The 24,679-nt window shown below is 43.9% G+C and overlaps 2 protein-coding genes and 1 pseudogene across 3 annotated transcripts; 2 read left to right on the top strand and 1 right to left on the bottom strand.

The window, feature by feature from the left end:
• The first annotated feature begins 10,481 nt into the window (after positions 1 to 10,481).
• mrps18a (mitochondrial ribosomal protein S18A) lies at positions 10,482 to 15,081 on the top strand. The gene is made up of 6 exons (XM_083688899.1): positions 10,482 to 10,655; positions 10,959 to 10,990; positions 11,159 to 11,263; positions 11,702 to 11,825; positions 14,243 to 14,315; positions 14,471 to 15,081. Exons 1-6 carry the CDS (start codon positions 10,505 to 10,507, stop codon positions 14,613 to 14,615), a joined length of 630 nt encoding a protein of 209 aa, XP_083545025.1. The 5' UTR covers positions 10,482 to 10,504; the 3' UTR covers positions 14,616 to 15,081.
• On the top strand, positions 12,338 to 13,546 carry LOC310818122 (putative nuclease HARBI1; annotated as a pseudogene). The gene has a single exon. The product of its transcript is annotated as a putative nuclease HARBI1 (transcript).
• Positions 15,082 to 15,308: 227 nt separating the features above from the next.
• Positions 15,309 to 19,913, bottom strand: rsph9 (radial spoke head component 9; the record flags this gene model as incomplete). Its single annotated transcript, XM_083689516.1, has 5 exons — positions 15,309 to 15,469; positions 18,350 to 18,496; positions 18,799 to 18,928; positions 19,169 to 19,337; positions 19,687 to 19,913. 5 exons carry the CDS (start codon positions 19,911 to 19,913, stop codon positions 15,309 to 15,311), a joined length of 834 nt encoding a protein of 277 aa, XP_083545642.1.
• Between the last annotated feature and the right edge of the window lie 4,766 nt (positions 19,914 to 24,679).

The following is a 24,679-nucleotide window of genomic DNA, read 5'->3' as shown; positions in this document are numbered from 1 at the left end:
AGTGCAGCAAGAGAGAGGAAGCCATCTGTCCTAAATACAGTGTCTGAAGCAAGCGGCGTGGGATTGATGAGATTGTTTTGTACAATCAAATGTGATTAGCCTTTGGCTGTACATTTAGGACACCTACCATCAAGCACACCGCTTGAGGACTGTTTTTCTGAGATTGTTGAACGCTGAGTAAGGTTCTGAAATTTCATTATCATCACCATGGTTCTTGTGAGCTACGGGGGATTTATTAATCATAATATTGACTTGTTCCTCTTCCAACTTTTCCCTTGGACAGCTTTTCTCATTTGTCTTTCTTTTAAGGGAATTAATATAATCCTTCACTTTTCAACAGATGTTTAGTATTGAGCCATTTCCAAGACTAATGGAATATTTGTTTCCAATTTCCATTATCTCTGACTCCGCTTCTTTTCTTGCATCTCTCATGGGATGAGGTGAGCAGGATGGACATGTTCACACCTGAAGGGATGTGCATGATATCCTCCTTCAGACTGCCGGAGCTTCTTGAACATCTCCGATCATTCTCAGTGTTGTGAGAATCAGACTTCTTGGTCTTTATCCAACCAGCCCACTGTGAGGAAAAGGAGGGCCAGGGGAGGCCACACCCCGAAGCGATATGCCTGGTCTGCATGTTCACTATCTGCTCAGCTCTGGTGCCAGCAGAACAGCCCAACGGATCGCAAAAGCCAGGCTGATTCAGAGCTTCAAACAAGTGAGGGGAAACAATTTAGCAGAAATATAATAATACTAACCTGAAACATCTGGCTGCTTGTTGGACTGCGATTGTTCCAAACCAATTTCCAAAAAGCACCTCGAAACGCTTATATGGTGTTAAAAGCTCAGGTGTTAAGTCATCTAGAATGGCATGCTGGGTATGGATGAATTATCATCAGCTATCCCCACCACTGTCACATCACCAAAGAACAAATACAAACTGCATACAAGTAGTACACTACCAGTCATACTATATTAGGACAACAGCATTTCAATATTTTTTTAGGCTGAAATGCTTGCAGTATGAGTAAAACCAGCATTTCACAAGAAAGAACGTTTTTTCTCCTTGTGAGCAAATTGGTACTGTGAGAAGGCCTTCCCTTCGGCCATTAGAGCTAGGCCAATCAGTCAGTTAAAGAGATGCTATGGGGTAATTTGTATCATTTCAGCCTACAGTTCTAAATGTAGTGTTTATGAGCAAAAACAGGTCCCTGTCGGGTCTCCTGCAGTCTGTATGTATGATGCTTGGGTATGGGGATTTCATTGAGCCCAAGCCACAGGAACGCAAGGCAAACTAGAAAGTGAAACTGAAAGTACTGTCGCTTCAAAATGTTGGCACTGATAAACTAAGGATTCTGTGGCAAAAGAGGTAAGACATTGACCATCTGGACCCAAATCGAGAGGTAAAAAACAACAACTATCAAATACCCATCAATTGAAGGAAAGGCTTAAGTGGGATCCTCAAGCGGTACATCGTTTGATGAAGAAGGCTAGTGTTTTACAATATGGGTTACTATGAATGTTGCACATTTGTAGTATTCTTAACAAGTTGGCTTTGTCTCTGCTCACTGAGAGGAGAGCATATTGATTTCTGCTGGAGAGCTGGAGTCTCTAGGAGGCGAGGGGAGAGTGATGCACGAACACTCTGACACTGAGAAAATAAATTGCTGCAAAAACAGTAACCCTGGGAAAAAATACACTTTGTTTTGTTTTGAACAAAGATGAAGATGTGATGTTTATCTTCTACAGCTGAAACCGCTGGATTGAAGCTGTAATGATATATAGCCATTGATTCTTGAAGATATAAGGTAACTTATACGTGCGTCATGAGCTTAGTTCAACTGTATAGCTTCAAACCATGGTTAAAACTATACATTTGATCTCATGGATGGGAGGGGGGAGCCCACTTTGGTGTTGTTTGAATTACAGATTGCACCTTTAAGGCACGGTAATTTGATTTCCTGTTGATAATATCCTGAAAAGTGAAACAGGGCACCTTGGCCCTTGGCCATAAAGCATAGAACTTGTAATTGAGGCATGCAAACGCATGTACCTCTCTTTTGAAGGCTTCCTGGGATTTAAAGGTGCCTCTCAGGCAATGTTGCATGTGGCACAGTGTGAGCTGTCCAACCGCAAGTTGAGTTACAAGACTGTAAAAAAAAAAAAAAACAGGCACCGCAGTTACGCAAGTCTTTTTTTTCATGGAAAAGAAAAAGCTACAGTACATAATTTACTTAATAAATACAATTTACGTAATGTTAAGATAATCTGTCTTCTCTTTTCCCAATTCTACTGTATATCCATTATCAAATCACTCTCCAACACAGAAAAATCCTTGGCCTGGGTAATTAAGGATTGCATTGCAATACAATATTCTTACTTTAGATTGGACTGTCCTGCAGGATATTGTCCATTAGCCTAAATGTAGTGGGGAAGAGGTAAAGAGGTGAGTCAGTGCTTTTTCCCTTGAAGACAAACAAGTTCTAAGAACAGGCCAATCTTGACTTGTTGATGTCCACTTTTTTCCCATTGATGGAATTCCAGTGAGAAGTTTTACTTCTCAGTGACTGCCTGGTAAGTGGGTGGGGGAGGAAGGAGTCCAGGTTTGCTCCTTTTCAACCTCCTCCTTTTGTCTTTTCCTGTCTTTTGTCAGAGTAAATGTCTACTAATTAGGCCGATGCTTCAGACTGAGGAAGCTCTTGACTGACTGGGGTTCACTGTACAGCTCCCCCACTTAACACCTCCCCATGGCAAGGCAGAGAGGGAAGAAAACAGGCAAAAATCAATCTGTGTTTTTATGTCCTCGGTCATGGAAAACGCATTAGACATGGTGGTTAAAAAAAAAAAAAAAACTGTCTCAAGTTGTTAGCATGAATGACCCCCAACTGAGAGAGGAACAGAACCAGGGACAAAGATCACGTAGCTGAACCTTACTAGGGGGCATTCAGAGAGCATGCCTAAGCAACGCAACGAACAATGACCAGGCAAAGAGAAGGACGGAGGGTTCTTCAGTGAAGCGAAGTAGACTTCAGAAAGAAAAAGTCATTTATTTCCTGTGTTTTTTTATTCCTCTAAGGGGTGAAAGGGGCTAATGCAGTTCATCCAGATAATAGAGATAATCTTCTATAAATATGTTTATATATCTTATCTCATTTAACCTGTCATTGACGCATACCTCATTCCTCAGCATGGTTTCCAGGCCAGAGCTGTATACTCCCCCAGATTATTTTAACGGTTTGTATATATTTCTAAAAGGCTATATATTTATATATTTCTAAAGGCTTTCATGGACCATGAAAAATAACAACCACATCTGCTTTTATCAAAGGTATGGCTATAAATGCAAGTGACCTCAATAATATCCAGCTTTTTCTTTGCTGTCTCCGATGTTTGACCCTGATCCAGTCTTGCAGGGTAGATAGACAATCGAAGCAGTGAGGGAGGAAGTATAGTGGTATTGGTCATGCATAGAAGCACCTGAGATTCACCACTGCCCCCTGCTGGACATAACCTAAACCACACCTGTTTATAACACCTATCCTACAGTCACTGAGGTCCAGAGAGGAGGTACACCTGGTAGGAAGTACAAAAGGTCAATGTCAATCCAGTAGCCCCTCCTCATACAGGTGTAGGTCTAACAGTTATGGATGACTTACTGGCTTACGGATGACTTACTGGATGACTTACTTACATCTTGTCAATACGAAGCATACATACCCTAAGACAGACGATGTGTCAAAAGGTTGCCCTTGCTCTATTGAAAGATTGTATTTTCTTTGAAGGTGACACTTTTACCCCAAGGGGCAGTATGCTATGTGTGGTGGCCTTTGTCAAACTGAAAATGTCAGTCACGGCTCTGATGGTCTTCCTGGTTCGACTCCACACTGATCTGCCTCAGCATTCGGATCTATCACGATTCCTGATTCTTACAATTGTGGCATATCGGACGCTAAAAGGGTCAACACCAAAAAGGAGGAAATCACATGCTCCATGGAGCAAGACTCTGGCATATACTGCAGGCTAAAAGGAAGTACCCCCAGCAATCCCCACTGTGCTAAGAGAGATAAAACTGCCAGTTCCTGTATGTTTAATGGCACTGGTCAGCACTGAGGTCACATGACCACCTGTGGGCAGCTTACACCGCTGAGGAGATCTGTGGCGTGAGATTTAGTTGACTGGAAACCATCTGGTATGCGTGAGAATGCCGCTCGGGGCACCAGGGCAACGCACAAGGAGGAAGTGAAGAGCACGGGGACAACAGCCGTGGTAGGAATCTAATCTGGGCAGTGCTTCACAAATCTGCACAGCGTGAGAATGCCTGACATCATGCTAAACATCCCTCAGAACTTAATTGAATCATTGGTTATGTTTTTTAGTCCCTGGGACCCTTTGCTTGAGATGGACTGACAAGCCTGTGCCAGGTCTCTGCGATAAAGACGCACTGACCTTTGATGGAGCTTAATTGTTATTCCTGGGCATGGCTCCTGCTGAAATCTAATCAAGTCTCAGCAGAGGCATGAACATCAAAACAAATACACACACATAGACACAAGAACACTCTGGTACACAAACACTTCAGTTCAGCCAAAATGGAAACGTTTTATCTCTGTACTTCAACAAGCGGAATATTTTCATTTGACTAAGCTTTTTTTACTGCCTTGGTCTGATCATTGCCTGCCTCACAAGGGTGACCCTTTTGAAAGGTCAGACAAACACAACTCAACCGAAGGATAATACAGACCTCAGGAGGTACTGTGGTAGTTCCAAACTAAAACAAAAACACACCCCATAGGGGGAAAAGTGCAGGGAGACTGGAAATGTTTTCAAACATTTAAATAGGAGCTCTCCGGAGCCGAGCGGTCATTGTATAACAGGCAATGTGCCTTGCATGGGATTTACATGAATGGACCCAGGGAATTGCTGGTGGCAAACTAGTGTGTGTGTGTGTGTGTGTGTGTGTGTGTGTGTGTGTGTGTGTGTGTGTGTGTGTGTGTGTGCGCGTCAAAGGCAACAGTGGAGTATGTGAGGATGGAAGCTGACGCTCTGGGAGAGCCAAGCGGAGAGGGAAGGAGAGGATAAGGCCTCTCTAAAGACCATTGATTTTTCGCAGGAGGTGCTCCCTGTCAGCACGTACGCCCCAGGCCTCTCCTCACAAGGCAAGGGCACGGGAGGGGCAGTCGGCTGGGCGGGGGGGGGGGGGGGGGGGACGCTGAGAGAGAGAGGGGAGAATGTGTTGACGCTCGTGTGGGTGAAGTTTCACGTCGCTGGCACAGCAAGACACCCCCTCACAATACACCAGAGGACGAGAGATGAATACACATTGAGAATATATTGTCACCATTCATGTCTCTCTCAATCTGCACCTCAGGCTGACATGAGAGAGTCTGAGTGGGCTTCGCTGGTCTATTAAATCTGTGTCTCTGTGTCTGTGTGCTTATTCTTACCCACTTTTACAGAAAGGGGCCTTTTAAAGCCCGTCTCTCCAAATAGGCTAATTGTGTTCAGTTGACTTCCTTGGATGCAACAGCCCTTACAAGTTAATCACCCAGGAAAGCCTCTTAGTGACAGCTATGCTTTAATTACATACCAGACTGTGCCCATCAATTTGTAGAATGGTAAATCCCGACATTCCATCTGCATGGGAATGAAATATTCTGTCTGGAACTCTGTCTGCTGACTTTGATGAAGATATTTCGAAAGTCATTGTGCAGGCGGCACTGGAATAGATACAGTTACTAGCCTAGCCATGTCACAAGCGTGAGATTAGGATCATAAGCACTGATGATTAATTGTAGGAAGTGGACACTGATGTACAGTTGATCCAGTTATCCATCTTGTGTGCTTGACCAAAGGCTCTGCACCAACTTGAGTATCAACATGTTTTTTGTCAAAGTATTTTGTCTAGTGTCCTCTTCTATGCTGGGGGGTGGGGGGGGGGGGTGGATTGTGTTTAATACCATTCCTCATTCCATTCCATGCAATACTATGAGCCCATCCTCCGATTTCTACGTCCACCAGCCACCACTACTCCCTTTGGTGACCTTAAGAGAACTTTCAGCGGCCGGCTGGTAATGCCGGGATGTTCCTCAAAAAATGGTTTTGGAGATCTTTTGTGCCAGCAGCTTCAGGTTCTTCAATGTCCAGACCGCATGATGTACAGTATCCTAGTCCGTAACTATGCGATTGTGACGATGATGGCGAGGATTATTGTATTGGATAGGGTTGGACTGTTATGCTGACGCAGATAATCATGTCCCTGCATGTTGGGAGTATGCAATGTTTTTTGTATTTTTATGTCCTGTTGTATTTATTGTCCTGTTTTTTATATGCGGGGGTGGCTATCCCACTTTCCCCCTTAGGGGATGAATAACGTTTATCTAATCTACTGCAAACAAGGTTCCCACGGCTTTGACTCTGCAGAAATGATTCTTTCTTCTTTCTTTATAGGTTTATTAAAGGGTTCCTTGGTTCCCACAGGTCCTTCAATGTTAAGGGTCCCATCAAAACATTAATGGCGATTTTCAACAAACTATTCTAGTCTTTTGAGTGACAATAAAGTTGTGACAGAAGCAAATGAGACAGGGTTCTGTGTGGCGTGATCATGTCCACTCATCTGCTGTGTCTCGGCTCAGCAGGCCTTCCCATGCTGTGCTTGGCGGCTTGTCCAGAGAAGCAGGGTTAGGAAGCTAACCTTTCCACATAGCCATAACTTCTCACCATGACATTAAACCAACATCGCCTCAGTGTCCCCCAGCACTCGCTGTGAAAATGTCAGTCCAGCTCTTTTCATCTACGGGAAATCCTATCTGATATACTTTCTGTGTCTACACCCCCACTCCACCCCCGCCCCGGCCCCCGCCCCCCGTCACCCCTCCCCCCATCCCCCGTTTGTCCCCCTACCACCCCGTTCCCTGTCTTCGGCTGAGGAGCCTGTTTATATAGTGCCATGTTTCATTTGAATATCAAAGCCTGAGAGACGGTGGCCAGACACTTTAAATGCCATTTTTTGGGCTTCTTTCAAGGAATGTGACTGCTTAAGTGTCCACGACGATGGGAGAGGGTCACCGAGACAAAGGCCGCTTTGTCATTGCAGGGCGACAGTAATCTCTGTCTTTCAACCCTATGCGCCATTGATGAGACGACTACCAGGAGGAAAAAAGCACATTTGCATCTCACAACACAGCTTTCTTAGGTTCCACAGTTGGCACGGCATTCGAGACATTTGTCGCATTTTTGATTATGGACCCATGGAGCCTGTCCAATATAGCTGTGATGTTTAACATGCCCCAGAGGCCTTCTTCTCCCATTCACAACTTGGCATGTGGTTTCCATACTATTCTTGCAGTCTGTGGGGCGATTTTAGGACATCCTGAAGAGAGAGAGAGAGAGAGAGAGACACGCACTGGGGCCCTGGTGACAGTATTGTCAGAAACACTTTCGGCTTGACAATGAAAAACGATAAAGGAAAAAAGAATCACAAAATAGAAAAAGTCCTGGGTGACAAATGTATGCCGTGTCTTTGTTGTACTGTATCTTCGAAACAAGTAATGAAGGCCAGATTGTCCATTGGAGGCTTCGATCTGACATGGGTTCTGTCTCAATCCAGCATAAAGGAAGGTAGAAAAAATGTACTGTATCGTATTAGGGTTTTTCCATCTCAATCAACGCATCAGTATGACCATCCAAGATGCCTGAACAAAACAGAAAAGCATTCCTTATTTACTTCTATCCTCTATTCCTGATATGTTTACCTCTCTTAGGGGCGTATCCTTGGTGATACCTGTAAATCAAGTGAGAACGCCCTCAGTGTTCAAAGGGCTCTTGGCCATCTCAATGGTTTCCCTTTCACAACTGGTTTTGTTTGAAACCATTAACTTGCCCTGAGGAAAAGAAAAGAAAGCTGCTATTCCCAACGTAATAATTCTACTGGAGGTGCCAGAAATCAAAGGGGAGGGTAAAACCAGGGGGCAGGAGTTAAGGGGCCAACAATCTTCGGTGTAGATTTATGCTCTTGTACTTGCACAGAAGAGCTGACCTTGTTAACTTCTGTTTCAATAAACCCTTGAAAGTATAGCCAGAGGAGAACATTGCCATTACCACGACCCCACGCCCCTCCCATTCAGAAATGACTGAGTGAATGAGCAGTGCCTTCGCCTAATTTTATGTAGGTCTAGTCGTTAAAGCAGGCCTAGGTTATCCAAGAGAAAGTACACCAAGTTCACTCAGACTGCCAACAAGAAAAGGCCTCTGTAAGCCGGTGCATTTTTTTGAACTCACCACCATAACGGTTTCTTTTATGCCAGAGACACAACCCATCAAAACCCTGAATGAAAGAAAAGGAAAACAAATAACAGAACTCGATGGACTTTATCCTTCTCTGTGCAGTCTCAGTGACGTTTATCATCGGCCTGCTTTTGTTCTCTCTGCCCTCTGCTTATGTACGAAGAGATAGCAGTATGCGATACACAGATAACACTATCAAGCATCAGCTGTGCTTCTTATCTGGCCGTCTGGCATGAAAAAAGAATCCACCTGTATCTTCAGTTTTTGTAACAAAGCCGGGGCATGTTCTTGCAGTGCCTTTCTCAATGCTTCATCCTTTCATCTGAGAATGAGCTCAAGCGGAGGAATGACATCCATGACCCTTTCCTTGCCAAAGCGCTGAACATCTGGAAACATCGAGAACACCAAATATGAGTAGAACCTAATGTAGTGGTCCCGAAAACATGTTATGTGGTCGTCCACATTACCTAATCATTAACCTTTAAGTTGCACGGGCACATGTTGATATATTTGGACTTACATCCTCACTTGGGTACAAATCACAGCTTACATGCACCGCACATCTGGAAATACCATGCTTTCCTTTACATGACCGATCGTAAATTGGGAGTGTTGTGCAGTGGGGCAGGAAGTCTTGGCTCATGCTGAAGCCATAACTTGATTTGAGTACACAGCGACCCTGTCCAACTTCAAGCCTATGTAATTTCATGAGAGGTTTTAGAACTCTCCAAGAGGTATTTGTGTATATTGCCGAGAATGTGTAGTTACTTTGTCCTTTTAAATAGTACAGAGCACAGACCAGAGACAATATTTTGCTAAGTCATGCAGTGTAACCTAACTGTGCTTGTCATAATTTAGGCCTAGTTTTTATGTGAACTGAAATGTTATTGTAGAGGTGGAATCTAGACGAATCTACAGCAAGTGATGCTTGTCAAACAACATGAAAAATGACATTTGAATTTGAATGATTTCCTCACAGAGCATTCTTAGATCAGATTTGCATCTGGCCTGAAGATAAGTTGTGAACTACTGTGCATTGAAAATAACATAGCGTAATTACAACACTCCATACATATGCCCAGACAGTGACCTCACCTCTGTCATTGGAGATGAATAAAAGGCCTGTCTCAGTGGTACTTCCCACACATGTCGTTGTATTCTTTGTATCCTATCTTTTACAGGCTTATCTAGCTTTCCTCCATCACACCAGGGAATGTAGGCTAACAACATCCCTGTGGAGCTACAGCTACACTGGAGTTATTGTGAAGACACCCGGGCTACTTGTTTCATTCCTAAACTAAACAAGCAAACACAACAGATCTGTTTAGACACTGTCTCTGGAGCTTTTCTCCATCATCACTGTGCACAGTAGCAATAGACAGTAGCCTAGATGTTAATCAATGCCTTACATAAACTGATAAAAACTCATCATTTGTAAACAAAAGTAGGTTACAGAAAGAAGCAAACCTTCGAAATGAATGTCCCCTTTGTTGCTATTCCCCCCAGAATACACCTAACTGCTGAAACCAAGACCATAACATTCACTAAAACCAGGTGCTTCTGTGAGAAATGGTGTGTCCCTCTAGGCTAGCCGACCTTGTTTGACAGCAAAATGTCTTGCACCACCAACATCACTGCACAGACACATCACCATAGTAGACATGCCCTCAATTTAGAAACTGTACCTAAGTAACAAAAACCACAGACACATCACCATAGTAGACATGCCCTCAATTTAGAAACTGTACCTAAGTAACAAAAACCACAGACACATCACCATAGTAGACATGCCCTCAATTTAGAAACTGTACCTAAGTAACAAAAACCATGTTAAAAAAAAAAAGCTGGTTGTCAAAATAGTTGTATATGAGTAGTATAATTTACCTCTTGCTTGATGATGGACAGTTTGTTCAGTTATGGTTAGCTTGCTAAAGGCAACTCCTTGTTAAAATGCACAGCAATAATGTGCAGCTCCTATGCTTGCATGTAGCAGTGTGATGAACTGGAACTCCAGTTACTTTGAAGACAAACTCTACCAGTTTTTGAAATACATAACTATAATTAGATTTTTCTTGCAAGTTCAAACCACATAACAAGGACAGAACAGAGAGGGAAAAATTTCCCTTACTGGATTTACACCCAGTAGTAATCCTATTGACCACTGGCGTCGCTGTTACTCCGGAAGGGACCAGGACAGGAAGAAGAAGGTCAACGTTCCAAGATGGCAGCGCGCTGTTTGGGGTCCGTCTGGACCTCTTTATCAAGCATTACATCTTTCGCCAGCAGCAGTAGTTTGAGTGCATTGAAGAGTACAAGCTGTTTCCCTCAACTCTCGGTTTTTGGACATGTTCAGAGCAGAGGAATCCGACATGGTAAGCTCGTGCGGGGGTTGTCATGCCTCCACGTTAGCTTAGCTTTAGCTAGCTAAAGTGATTATGTCCTTCAATGATGGATCATTCAGCATGTTGTACTGTATTGCTACATTGTAGCCTGAAATATGATGGTTATTCAGATGTCCGATGTGTTGAATGACCATGTAGTAGTACTGGTTTTGTTGATAGATAGCTAGCTAGATAGATAGCTTTCATTGAGACGTTGTGACTAATTGTGACTAGACCTATTACTCTACATTACTACATTTGGATACTGAAACTTGCTCTTTTCTGTGTTTACAGTCGTTGAAAAGCAAGAAGGCAAAGTAACTACCGTAAGTGAACTATTTGTTTATGCATTGAACAATGTGCAGTGTCTGTACCTCTACCTTGCTATGCATCAATGAATCTCCGACAGTTCATTGCGATTGACTGCTGTTGTTATGAGTGTCAACCTGTGTGTATTTCTCGCTGACTGTGACCATTTCTGCATGCGTTCTCAGATTGAGGGAGTAACACTGGACATGCCAACAGGATCAGAGCCACCTAACCCTACAGCTCAGTGCCCTATTTACAAATGGAACCTGCAGCACAAGTACAACTACACGGTAAGTGTATTATTGATAATATATGCACTGCAAGAGTACCCCAACATGAACTGAAAATGGGGTATTTTTACATGTCTATTTCATGATTTATTTCTACTGGTTTTGGCAACATTACCTGTCAATACTGTATGCTTGTGTGAAACAGACGTCAAGTTGTTACAAACAGCAGCCCCGCAATTCAAGTTGCTCAGTTACATGTGCACTACTACTCTACTAATACTCCTCAACTGATTCCTTTAAAAAAATAAAAAAATAAAAAGTTTTTAGGGCATTTCTGCTTTATTGAGAGAGACAGTAGAGATTGACAGGGGAGAGAGAGGAGGAATGACATCCAAGAGGGTTGGAATTGAACCAGGAACCTTGCGATTATGTGGTATGTGCATTCGTGTGCTACGCCACTAAGCGCCCCTCAACTAATTCCTTTTGTTGTGCTCTCAGGACGTTCTGTTGCTCAGTCAGTTCATCAGGTCAGATGGCGGGATGCTGCCTCGTCGAACCACTGGCCTCTGTGCCCAGGAGCACCGCAAGATTGCCATCTGTGTGCAGATGGCCCACAGAGCAGGTCAGTGGCTCTGTCTATGTGTCTGTCTGTTTTAGTCTGTCTAATTGCAACACTAACTGCGTGTTTAGTCAACGTGTTTTTCAGAGGCAGTGAGTCTGTATGGGAGAATTATTGCATATAGAACCAGTACTAGGAATAATTTAATAATACTACTAAATAATAATACTTAGCGCCTCTCAAAAAGCCCAAGGACACTGTACAGTAAAAAAGAGGGAAAAGCAAGGATAAAAAATTATTTGTTCAACTCTCACAGTGTACAGTGATTGCTGGGAAGGATGTGGGATCGTTTAACGGAAGTCTTGTATGCATCGAGAGGCGGACACTGTACTGCTAGAAATACTACGGCCTTCCTAGATAGAACATAATGGGCCAGTTTCACAGACAAGGCCTAAGCCTAGTCCCAGACTAAAATGCCTGTTTGAGCTGTCTTAACTCAGGGCGACTTGCACAGACTTATCTTAAAATAGTCGTAGATTTAGCCTGTTCTGGATGAAACAAAGCCGATTGCAAGAGGGGGGATTAGAGCTACTCTAGGACTGAATTGAAGCTTCAATTAATCCTTCAAAGAGGCAGGTTTAACTTCTGCTTAGTACTTTTTGTGAGGGAGCATGGACTATTTGGAATGTCTAAACAAAGACCAACATGCACTATAGAGACCAGCCAGACGAGTACTGGTGGATAGGAGTAATCCATTAAATTACTTTGATGAAATAACTTTTCGAGACTGCTTTCATATGTACAAAGAAAATGCATTGAAGATAATATCTTTGCTTGAGCCTAGACTGTCCTCTCTGTCTCAAAGAGGAAGGCCTTTACCCAATTCTCTCCAAGTTCTGACTTTGACGTTTTTGGCGTCTGGAATCTTTCATTGTGAAACTGGTGATTTGTGTGGTGCCAGTGAAGCAACTGTGTGTAGAGTAGTTCACAAAGTCTGCAGGGCCGTTTGTGAACCGAGGAGTCTTTACATCAAGTTTCCTGATGCTGCTGGCCAAGCCAACTATAAAGTGCAATCCTATGAATATGAGCACTTCCCAGGAGTGATTAGCTGTATAGATGAATGTCATGTTCCCATGAAGTGTCCATCAACTCCTGATGCTGAGGAGTACCGGAAACCGTAAGAACTGGTTTTCTATTAATGTTCAGGGTGGACGCACTCCTAATTTTTTAGCATTACCATTGTTGCCCGTTGGAAAAGGGGCAACTCACGATTCAAGGATTTTTCTCAACTCTTCATTGTGTGCTCAGTTTCAGAGAGGACAACTTAGTGGACTACTACTAGGTGACAGTGGATATGGTCAGAGGAACTTTGTATTCACTCCATACATAAATCCCACAACAGCTGAGCAGCAACGGTACAACAGAGCTCATATCCGCACTAGAGGGATGGTCAAGCGTATGTTCGGAGTATGGAAAAATCGATTCCAGTGTTTACGCAATACACTTCGTTTCAAGCCAAGAAGATGCTGCAAGGTGATCATTTCTACAGCTGTGCTGCACAACTACCTGAAGCAGCATTGCTGTCCTGATCCTCCAATAGAAGATCAGGATCAAGCAGATGTGCCCATGGCTGAGGCAGGCAACGACCAACGAGGACTTGCACACAGAGTTGCTTTCACATCGCAGCACTTCAACTAGATGAGATGCATTTAAATATTGGATGTATTCATTATGGCTTATTTTTGCTTTGGTAATGTTTGTTCTGTACAAAATGTTTATTACAGCCCAACCACTCTTTTTCTTTTGCTTAGTAGCAGTAGTATGGTTTTTATTGTCAATAACTGGATGGTTTGACACAATTTGTTTTAGTAGTGTTTTTTCATACTCAAAGTTTTTTTAACTAATTATTTTTGCCTCTGCCGTTGTTTTGTCTCAAGATTCACACCAGTGTAATAGTTTTCTATTCCATTCCGGGTTTTTATGAACATCATTAGACCAACAGCATGGGCTCATACTTAACCTAATGAGGCTTAACCCAGGTGTTCTCATTTAGGCTTACTTACCTTACTCCAGGACTCCATAGTCTCTGACTAACTAAGCCAAATTTAAGCCACGTTCATGAAAGCTACTTAAATTTCCTAGTTTAACTAGTACACATTAAGGCCTACTCCTGGCTTAATCTGAGCTCCGTCTGTGAAACCGGCCCATTGTATATTTGATGTGTAAGCTATTCCATCCAAGCGAAACAAATAATATCCTTGAAGGAGGCCAGTAAGGGGCTTTACACACTACAGGGCCAGCCCGAACCCTACTGTGCTGGCTCAGATAGTTTCCTTTCACATTGTCCTTTCTTGCACGGTTACAGAAATGATGGTGGATGTTTAACCAGGCCAGGCCAGCCCAGTACATCTCAGCTCGACTCAAAGCTCAGTTTGACTATGTAGTGAGTTACGCTTTAAAGTTTTTCCGTTCTATTCCAGGTCTGCTCCCCGACCACAAGCCTCAACTCCCAGAGGGCCACGTCCCAAAGAATCCCAAGCCGCAGCTCAACAGGTGACTAATGGGTGTGGGTGTGCCTGTGCATCATGTGACCACTATTGTCTCAGGATTACTCCCACTCTGTTATTGTCTCTTCATAACTCCCGCCTGTGGTGTTGTTGTTATTATCTCTTCATAACTTCCGCCTGTGTTGTTGTTGTCTTACACAGATACTTGACTCGCTGGTCCATTGACTCTGTGAAGCCCATCTGGAGGTCAGGTCTGAAGTGGTGCAAGAAACGCGTTTCCGTCGGCCATCCAGCCCTCTGGAACAACGTACGCTATAGCAAAAAACCCCTCTACCTTAAACACTGATGAGCAGAATGCCAGTCAGTTCAACACAGCAGGAGTCAGCGTGGACGGGACCAACGTCCGATTCTGTTGGATCTCTGTCGTCAGGGGACACTTGGAGCTCTTTCGCTGACTTTTCGAAATGGCCTTTGGAAAAGCTAAGGGAGCACTGTGTGTCTGTAGAACTCCCTAATTTATTGTCTGTTAGTGGACCTTGCCCCTTGGAATGAGTCATTCAGAGCACCACCCAAAATAAAACATTCACAGTCTAATTTGACCTCTTGAAGTTGAACTCAAAATGAACTTTTAAATCGAACACATTTAATCCACAGTTGTTTCCATGTGAAGAGCGGTTGGGTCAGTGTTACACTGTTTCAATGTAGGTGGGATGTTGACATTGTGTACTCAGAAGACAGCCCAGATGTGCAAATAAAATGTATCCGTTTACTCTTCCCCCCACCATCTGTTTACTGAGTGTGAGTAAGTGTTTGTGCATATATGCAGAACTTTACAAATTGCATGTGGAAGTAAATCGCAAACTATGACTGTTTTATTTGTGTTTATGTTAAATAACAGGAAAAATACATCTCTTGCATAAGTATAACTTGGGGGGTGGGGGGAACACTGTTTTGTTGACATGAGAGGTTGACGGTGATGTTTAGTTTGGATTAGGGGCATGTGTTGGCTCTTTCCCATTCCGTCTCTTTCCCTCTTGCTCTAAAGCATGAAAGGCAGGTCCAGGTTCTTGAGTCCGTCTCCCATGTAGATGTAGCCATGCTGGGGGGTCAGGGGCACATGGAAGAAGGTCAGGCCGTGCCATAGCAGGCTGCGGATCACACACACACTGCTGCCCCGCTCAAACTGCAGACTCCAGGAACCTACACACACCCACACACACAGATAAGGGTTAGTACAGCTTCCCATCATCTAGGCTACATACACTACTGCCCTATTGAGACACTTCACAGTACAGTACACACTGATGGGGTATACAAATGTACAGTATATATACACGCTGCTGCACCACTCAAACTACAGGCTTTCAGAGAGACAGAAAGACCATGTCCAGATCTCATATCACTCTCTGCTTCGTTGTCCATTATTCCCTATGTAGAGAGAATTACAGTACATTAAACTGAGAGAATAGTTCAGAATCAGAATTCTTTTATTGGGCCAAAGTATATTTGCACATAGAGGAAATTGACTTGGTGAGGTTGGTGCATGGGACATAAAGACATTTACAAATTAGCAAAATATTAACAAAACAGCAATAACAAATTCACAAATGTACTCCCAGCTCACTCGTTCATGTGCTGTGTTTCTGGATCTACACATCAGGGTGGCCTTGCAGAGCAGCTGTCTGCCGTTGGCCGACACCCAGGACACAGAGAACACTGTTAATGCTGAATAGGAGCGTAGCATGACTCTGGCCAGGCACATTCACTGCACGGTTAAGAAAGACATGGAAGCTCCAGCAGTTTGAGGTTATTGAGGTTAATAACTCTGTGCCAGTGGTATCTAAACGATGTTCCGGTAAACGGCATGTCGTGCTTTCGATAGACAGTCTGAAGTCATTAAGGTTTTAACAATTCTCACGTGTCTGTGGGGGGTGGGGTCCATCTTCTGGGATCGGAAGACTTTCAGTCTGTTTAGTCGGACACTTGGACACTCTCCTACTTATATGAAAACACCAAAGATAACCTTGTGTAGCTCTGCGTGGGGGGTGGGGGGGGTCAGGGATTCCAGTAAAGTAGACGCTTGTTCTTTTGATGATGTGCAGTAAAGGGCAAGCCCGAGTGGTTTGGTTTCACAATGCTTTCTATCTGTGGGGTAGGGGGTCCATCTTCTGCCAACCAGAGGGTCAGTCCAGCCAGGTGGTGTTTACAACCATGATGTGATCGGAGCTGATTTGCGTAACCACTGTAGTGCGTCCCTGCTCGGTTTCAAACTCACACATAGCTTGGGGAGTGTGTCTATGTTCCATACTCGTGGAACAGGGAGGAACCAAGCAAGGGCCAGACTTGCGAAGACGAGTATAATAAATCTAGTTGACAGAACAGAAACTGTTTCCATGGACATCCAGGCAAGTCTGGAGGATCGCTGTGGAGAGGGGGAGCTTTACTTAGTGATTCCAGAGAAAAACCACCCGTCTTTGGGTGGAGATCTACCACGATGTCCCCAAGGACAGCCTTTAGTCTGGGTCTCTCATATGCTCTCTGTCTCCTTTCAGCAAAAGCTCGAGGTCTGGCTGTTAACAAGTTCTCAGTGAGTGTGATCCTGTCATTGGGGGCAGCTGTGTAATGTAAGCTAGTTTGTGGAGGCCACATACATATACATACACACACACACACACACACACACACACACACACACACACACACACATACACACACACACACACACCACAAAACTGCATACCAAACAGCTGTGAGATGTTTCAGGCATAGGCTCCACACACACATACACACACACACACGCACACGCACACGCACATACACACACACACACACACACACACACACACAGGATCACTTTATACTTATAGGTCACTTTATACTTCCATGATGCATAATGTGTAATACCATCAGACACTGCATGTCAAAGACAATACAGTTTGACTTCATCCAGACACATCACATTAATTCCTGCCACTCTGATTTGTCTCTCTTTGGCTTTTCGTTGAATCCCTTGCTCTCTATCATCCTGTGTGTTGCTTCCCTTGTGACATATAGGATAACGGTAAATAATATCGTCAGTCCAGAACTCAAGGCCAATCTGCCAGTAGGTGGGCTTGAAATCCTGGGATGGTGGTTCACAACTGCTATCTAAATGCAGAGAAGCTGCCAGCTTTCTGTCAATTCCGCCCTAAAGATTCAGAGCTGAAGAGTGGCCCTGGGATTCGTACGCCATGTTTGTCGAATCTATACGCCATCTGGTGTAGATACACAGTTAGCGGAGCAAGGGCAGCCATAGAACATTTGAACATAAAGTGCTGACTCAAGGAGTTTAGCAATTCAGCCTTGCTCAAGTCTTCACTTCTAAATGACCCTCGGCAGGAGCTGCTGTCAGCGAATAAGTCTACAGCTGTTTTACACGTGATGTGTCCTCCTCCTAAACAATCCGATTTACTGGACACTGGGCACTCTAACAATGGGGTTGGAAACAACGGAGTCCCATTCCAGAGGAGGATGGATCAGCGGTTTCCTCTGGCAGGGGTTCTGGCAACTGGCAACCTTAAACCATAATCAGCTGCAGTGATGATATGGCTGGTTTAGGGTAATACTGCAAGGCTGCTTGAGCATGTCAAACATAAGTAAGTAACATGTTCGAAATACATTTACATCTCCCAGTAAGACTCTGTCAATGTGCTCTGCTATTAAGAAACTCCCATGTTCAATGTAAGGGCCTGATTCCAATTAATATACATAGATATAACCTGTGAGAAGGTTTTTGCCCTGGTAAAAGAGAAGTTCAGCGAGAGGTTTATCTTACCAGGATGCCTCCGGTAAGGTTAGGGTGTAGTGGTAGATTTGGGTGATATCGGGCCGCTTAGTGGCGTAGCACACTAGGGCGCATACTACATAATTGCAAGGTTCCTGGTTCGATTCCGACCCTCGACCTATCTTGCATGTCATCCCTCCTCTCTCTCACCCATCCTTCCTGTCAATCTCTACTATCTCTATCCCAATAAAGCAGAAATGCCCTAAAAACATATTTAAAAAAAGATTTGGGTGATATCTAACTGATCTAACTGTTACCTTTGGGAATGTCCTCGCTCAGAGGATCCAGGAAGTCGATGGAGGGGTCGAGGTCGGCCATCTCCAGGATGGTTTTCTTCTTCAAGTTCTGCGGGTCGGTGAAGTGCAGGAAGCAGTTGAGCTTCCCTGCCTGGGAGGTGGACAAACCTGCAGGACAGGACAGGACATGGACACACACACACACACACACGCACACACACGCACACACACACTGTCAGCTCTAATATATCACTCCATGATATCATAAAGTGTATGAACATAGGCCAGAAGCCAATACACACTCAAGCAGTGGAAAACCACACCATACAACACAGCTGTGTTGTATCTCCCGAGGGACCCACAGGACCAAGAGGCCACACACATTCAAACACTTATTTGGGAACCCCCCCACACACAATGGATTTGGAGCCCGACACACATCTGCCTGAAAACCTAACAATAATATTCACCCTCAAAGCTGCGGTTGGTCTGGACCAGGCCGTGGGGACTCTTGATGAAGGCACCGCGCGGCACAACAGACACTTCCTTGTCAATGGCGTGGACTGTTGCAGCAAGTCGCTTCTCCTCATTCACCTTAATCTGCGACGGAAACCAACAACCAACAACAAACAACAAACAAACAGTTGCCATAACATCCCAACAGACCGGTCGTCACCATCCGTCAGTCTTCTGCTTTAATACCACACACATTTAGCACGGTCAGCAACATCCATTCACTGCACCATCGTCATAGTCATTTCGTCACCAAAACACCATTACATCAACATTTACGTAACCTTTCCACAACATTTCCACAACATTCATCACACTCATCCCCACCGTGACGTCCTCCTCCACGGCCTCATCCCCCTCCCCTTGCCGGCGTGTTTCTGTATGCTCGTACTCGTGAGAGGGGTCTCCCATGAAGCGTCCCTTCGCTGCTGCAGACACCTCTGACAGCATCGCCTCCGTGGCAGGGGGAAGCAGGTGCCAGTCCATACAATTAAAACTGGGGAGGAGAGACCACACACGCACACGCACACACACACACACACGCACGCACGCACGCACGCACGCACGCACGCACACACACACACACACACACACACACACACACACACACACACACACACACACACACACACACACAGAGAATATGGAGATGATTGTGAAGAAATGATTCACCATTTAGCCAAGTGTCAACAACACAAATAAAATATTGCTATGACAGTAGCCGAGGCGAAGCGAATAAATCTAAATTCAAGTGTAGCTTAGCTTTAGCTACTATGGTCGTTTAAAGTTGTTGAGCTGTAATGGGCCATTTTGCCAGGTGAGCTTTCTTATAATCACCTTCTCACCTGTAAAGGCTCTTTTTGTCGGTCATCTCATCTTCTGTAACCCCTTGTGCTATAAAATAGTCCCCCTTTTTCCCCAGAATCTTGCCCCAAAACAGGACACGGTTGAATTTGTAATTCCTCTTCAGGATGACCAAGGAGGTCTGCAGCGCAGCCTTTTGCTCACTGTTCAAAGTTAAACCGGCACCAGAAACTAGGTCTAAGGAATAGTATAATGTATTGGAGTCCATTGAATGTATGCAGTTTTCCTCTCTTATAATTAAAAAGTCACGTAAAATAAATAACTTTGGCTAGCTTAAAGGCTAACGTTACTGGGCTTTGCACGTCCGGTTGCCAAGGTAAACAAACTTCCTAGTTTCGCGCGTAGGCATAGCAACAGCTGTACATTGGTGACGAAGTGGCGCGCAGTTCAAGGGACGGAAATCGCCAGTCAGATTTCTCTGCTTCCATCTATCTTTTTGTCACTGTGTTATTTTAGTATCACAATTTCTGTCCCAAAATAACTGTTCCAAACGTGAGTGTACGATTTCGGAGTTTTTGTTTTGTTGTGTTCAAATTCGAATTAGTAGGCTATTCATTATTGATCTCTCACAAGTGTAGCCTATTTTTCTTAATTCAGCAACACGTGATGGATGCAAAATCCACACTGTCAAAGACTGCGGATCAACATAATTTACGTAGATGTTTCAGGATTGATTACCTGCAGACTATGCAATAGGTTTTATAGACATTTTACAACCAAGCTGATTAAGCTGCTGCACATGAGATGGATAATCCCTAGACACATTTCACTTGATCAGTATGACAATAATTATCAATATCCAGGTTGACTCCAATAATGAAACCAAACCACTCAGGTTTTATCAAGACCCCTGACCTCAAATACTGTTCCCAGGCTACTGTGTCATCGAACAACTGTCTGATAAATGAGTCCAGTTGTTATTCATAAGTGTCTAGGTCTTATAGATGGTGGATCCCAACCGCCACCAACACGCACCGAGACCCAGAGCAGTGTGACCCTGGTTCAGAATGAACATTCCTCTGAAGACGACGGTCAAAGTGAGCTTCGGTGTACCCAAGACGGTGTCAAGCTCGCTATGGACAATGACGTGCGAAGCCGGCTTGGCATGCAGCTCCATGACGCGCTGTCATATAATGGGCAAGAGGTCAACGCCATCAAAGAGCGAGGAACATCTCTGTTTTAGCAAGGAACATCTCTGGTCAGATGCCTCAGACCAGGCAGAGGCTGAGATCTCACAGGTACGCAGCTCCCAGTGCAGATAGTGTGCTACTGTAGTGCAGAGACAATGACCGTGTCTAAACAGAGAGGCATCGTCCAGGTTGAGTTCGAGAACTCATGGTCAAAAGGTTACAAGAAGTCAAAGAACCCAAATTCAAACATCAAATTAGTCATTCTAATTTATTTAATTGCGTCTATATATATTTTGCCAGTAAGTGATACACAATTGTGCTTTTTTTGCAGTGCTACCTGCTGTATTACCTTACCTGAATGCAGTGCTACCTTACCTGAATGCAGTGCTACCTGTGACGGGTAAGCTTCCAGTCTGTTTTATTTTCATAGAAACCAATTACTTACACATCTCCTCAAATCCAAATCCTTTTAGAACTGGTGAAGAAAAGTGAATGGCCATCTGTATCTGGAGCATACGGTGACTTAAACAGAACATCTTGTCTTCTGTATGTGTGTCATCTCAGCTGAAGCTCCAATTACAGCCAAAGCCAAAGAAGGGATCCACGGGTTCCCGTGTGTCCACTGATCTTCCCCAAGGTCTTCTGCTGTGGATGCAGCCTGAAGATCAAGCGGTAACAGGACCAGATGAACATGAGTAGTCGAGAATCAGACTCATAAAAAGACTGATTCATAAGCAAAGCATCTTAAAAACTCCTCCCAGACTCTGGATTGCAGCTCCAACAACTAAGAGCGCGTTGAACAGTGCTGCGGATAGACCTGTAACGAGCTGTGAACATCAGTGCACGGTTTCACCTCACTGATGTTTCACCTCAGATAACTTTGGCATGCCTACTGGCATCCCTAGCCTACTAGCAAACTAGCCTACTGGCATTACGAGTGCCAATGGCCCCTGGTGTGAGCATTGATTATTTTGTCTTATGATGACTGTTGGATAGATGATTCACTTACGTACGTCGCTTTGGATAAAGGCGTCTGCTAAATGCCATAAATGTAAATGTAAATCCCCCAGAGGAAAACAACGGAGGCAGGAATACACACCACTCACACATCCTGAACTGGAACGACAAGACCCAAAATCACATCTAACCTACGACCTGCCATCCCCTGGACCTAAATGACACAACACTCAAGGGCCAACTCCTCATCTCTATATTACTGTCTGTTTACTTTTGTATTTATTTGTTTGTTTGTTATTGTTCTATCTTTTATATATATAACAAATTTGAATTGCAATTTGGGGCTGTTTTGTTCACCCTCGCAAAAGAGGTTTCTTTTAACCTGGTTGAATAAATGCTAAATATAATACAAATAAACTATCAATGTTAGCTCATTTATATATTACCTCCCACCTATGAAATGGAATAAAACATAAGTAAGGGATTTCAGTTCTGTCCAGACTTGAATATGGACCTCCATTTTCCTCAGACTTTTTGACCAGATGTTGTGAACAAATCTGGTTCCAAAAGCCAAACATTTGCAAGCAAAAACCCATTAAATATGCCATTAAGTCCACAGCCTATTATCACAAATATTCCTGTGGAGGCATACAGTGTCACTGAAAGGACACAGCTGACTAAATTATGGTACCTAATAATTCAGTACTTGGAATATACTCAAACTAATCGAATATGTGTTCTTATTTACGATTTTACTTTTAATATTTGACGTTTAGAGAGTGGAGAGTGGGGTGATTTCCAACCGGGGCTTTTCCCCTCAGAAACCTGTTACCACTGTAAGCTCCTATGAGGTTTGAGTGGGCTCTGATTGATGGCTATGTCAGCGTGGTTTAACAGTTCTTTCTCACCGCTAAGCTGTGGATAGAGATAGAGAGAGAGAGAGAGAGAGAGAGAGAGAGCGAGAGAGCGAACAGGAGAGACGGACTGCCAAGGGAGAGGGAGAAAAAGAGAGTGAGATATGGAAATAGTAAGAAAGAAGAGGGGAAGGGGAGAAAGAGAGAGAGACAGAGAAAGGGAGAGAGAGATACTCTAAGCCCTCTCCACAGCTGGCAGGATGCATGCTCAGATCCCACTAACACTAGCGTCACAAGGGGGGATAGAAGTGTTAGGGACTAAGAACTTGGCTTACTGTAGGCTACCGTGAATATTGGGCTCATTTGTCATTTATGTTACTATGTGTGTGAGGGGAGGAGAACCTCTGTTGTTCTTGTGTGAACCTCTGTTCGTATATGTCTTGTTAGATTCTACATGTATGTATACAGTACACTTAGCACTAGTTAGTTAGTTGCTCTTCCACTGCACATAAGTCTAAAGACCTCTCCCCCCCCCCCAATATCCCTTTGTACAGTTCCTCTACTGTTAATAATAAAAAAGTAATCCTTCTTCTAGCATTGTGACTGCCAATAGCCCCTGGTCCTAGCATAGATTTTGTTTTTCTTATGATGACTGATGGATAGATGATTCACTTACTTTAGACAAATGTACTTGTAAGTCGCTTTGGATAAAAGTGTCTGCTAAATGGCAATAATGTAAATGTAAGTCAAGGAAAATACAGTAGGCTATATGACACAGATGTTCTAAATTGTACCTTTTTAATGTGAACTTACTGTATGGTATCAAACACACAAATCGATGACCCCACACATATAAAAGTGTTTACTCTGAATCGAGACACTCTACAGTTATGTGTTACTGTACGTGCGCAATCTCTGAACGTGAATATGAATGCTACACAATCCAATCACACACCTGTACAGTACAGTATGTCAATCTGGTGTGTGTATCTTAACCTAACCATGACCATCAATTAGGGAGCGGACATTCTCAGTGGTACGCTAGCACACGGAGAGCTCCTGAAGCCACATAACAAGTCGTGAGATAGAGCCCTCCTATGACCATAACTCACCATGAGTTACCGGCTCACGACAGCCTCTCATCCCCGAGTCTGTCTCTCACAAGGAGGACCTGAGGCCGGAACGAAAGAGAGCAGAAAGGAGTGAATGGAGAACAAGAAAAAAAAAAGAGAGGATAAGGGAGGAAAGGAAATGAGCTGGATGAGGGGGGGTAGGTTGTAAAGGAAGGGAAGAGAGGGAAATAGAAGGATTATAGAGATAGAGGGATATGGGAATATGGGAATAAGGGAAAAGAGAGAAGGGATGAGGGTTAGGATTGGGATGAGAGAGGACGGTTTGGGATAGAGGAAGTGTTGAAGCGAGGGTAAAGGTGGATAAGAGTTCAGTCGGACGATAAATACATTGTTTCGGGAACAGAGAAAGGACAAAAGATGTGTAGCTTTATATCAGTGCAGCTGTAGGCTCATGTGGGAGACTGAACAGTTTGGGGAGGTCCTGCACATCCGGCTGTCAGAACAGTGTGACAACAGCACCCCCTTCAGGCAAGAGGAGTTAGCAGCTCACCAGAACGGGTCGGATACGAGGTGTCAATCTATTCTAAGCCTTATGTAACCAATGCTAGGCTTTCGCTGGCCCCGTTAAAACATCTGGTCCGTACTGTGCAGTGGCTAGCTTGTTGCACTTACAACGTCATGCCCCCACTACTGATTACTACCCGATGGTGGGGGAAAAAATAACAACATAAAGAAAAACTAACAGTAGATCTCTGCTCCTTGCCTGATCCCCTTGACAGGAATGTCAGAGTTAGTTTATTTTCGCACAATCTGAAACTTTTCCTAAGGGTTATGCTTTGGTTCAGCGTTTTTTTACACAATCCAGTATAATAACTTTTCTAAATAAAATAATGTTTACAGCTCAATAAATAAACACTGCCAAATAACAAAGATATGGATTTAAAAACCATCTGATAAAAA

This window comes from Argentina silus (genome assembly GCF_951799395.1).
Source record: "Argentina silus genome assembly, chromosome: 17".
Lineage (NCBI taxonomy): Eukaryota > Metazoa > Chordata > Actinopteri > Argentiniformes > Argentinidae > Argentina > Argentina silus.
Note: the sequence above shows the minus strand (reverse complement) of the source record. Positions and strands in the feature narration are given on the sequence as shown.

Excerpts from the sequence above, each read along its gene's own strand:
- mrps18a (XM_083688899.1), top strand. The coding sequence starts at position 10,505 with ATGGCAGCGCGCTGTTTGGGGTCCGTCTGGACCTCTTTATCAAGCATT. Across the intron at positions 10,656-10,958 it reads GAGCAGAGGAATCCGACATG|TCGTTGAAAAGCAAGAAGGC; the intron begins GTAAGCTCGTGC and ends CTGTGTTTACAG. Across the intron at positions 10,991-11,158 it reads AAGAAGGCAAAGTAACTACC|ATTGAGGGAGTAACACTGGA; the intron begins GTAAGTGAACTA and ends ATGCGTTCTCAG.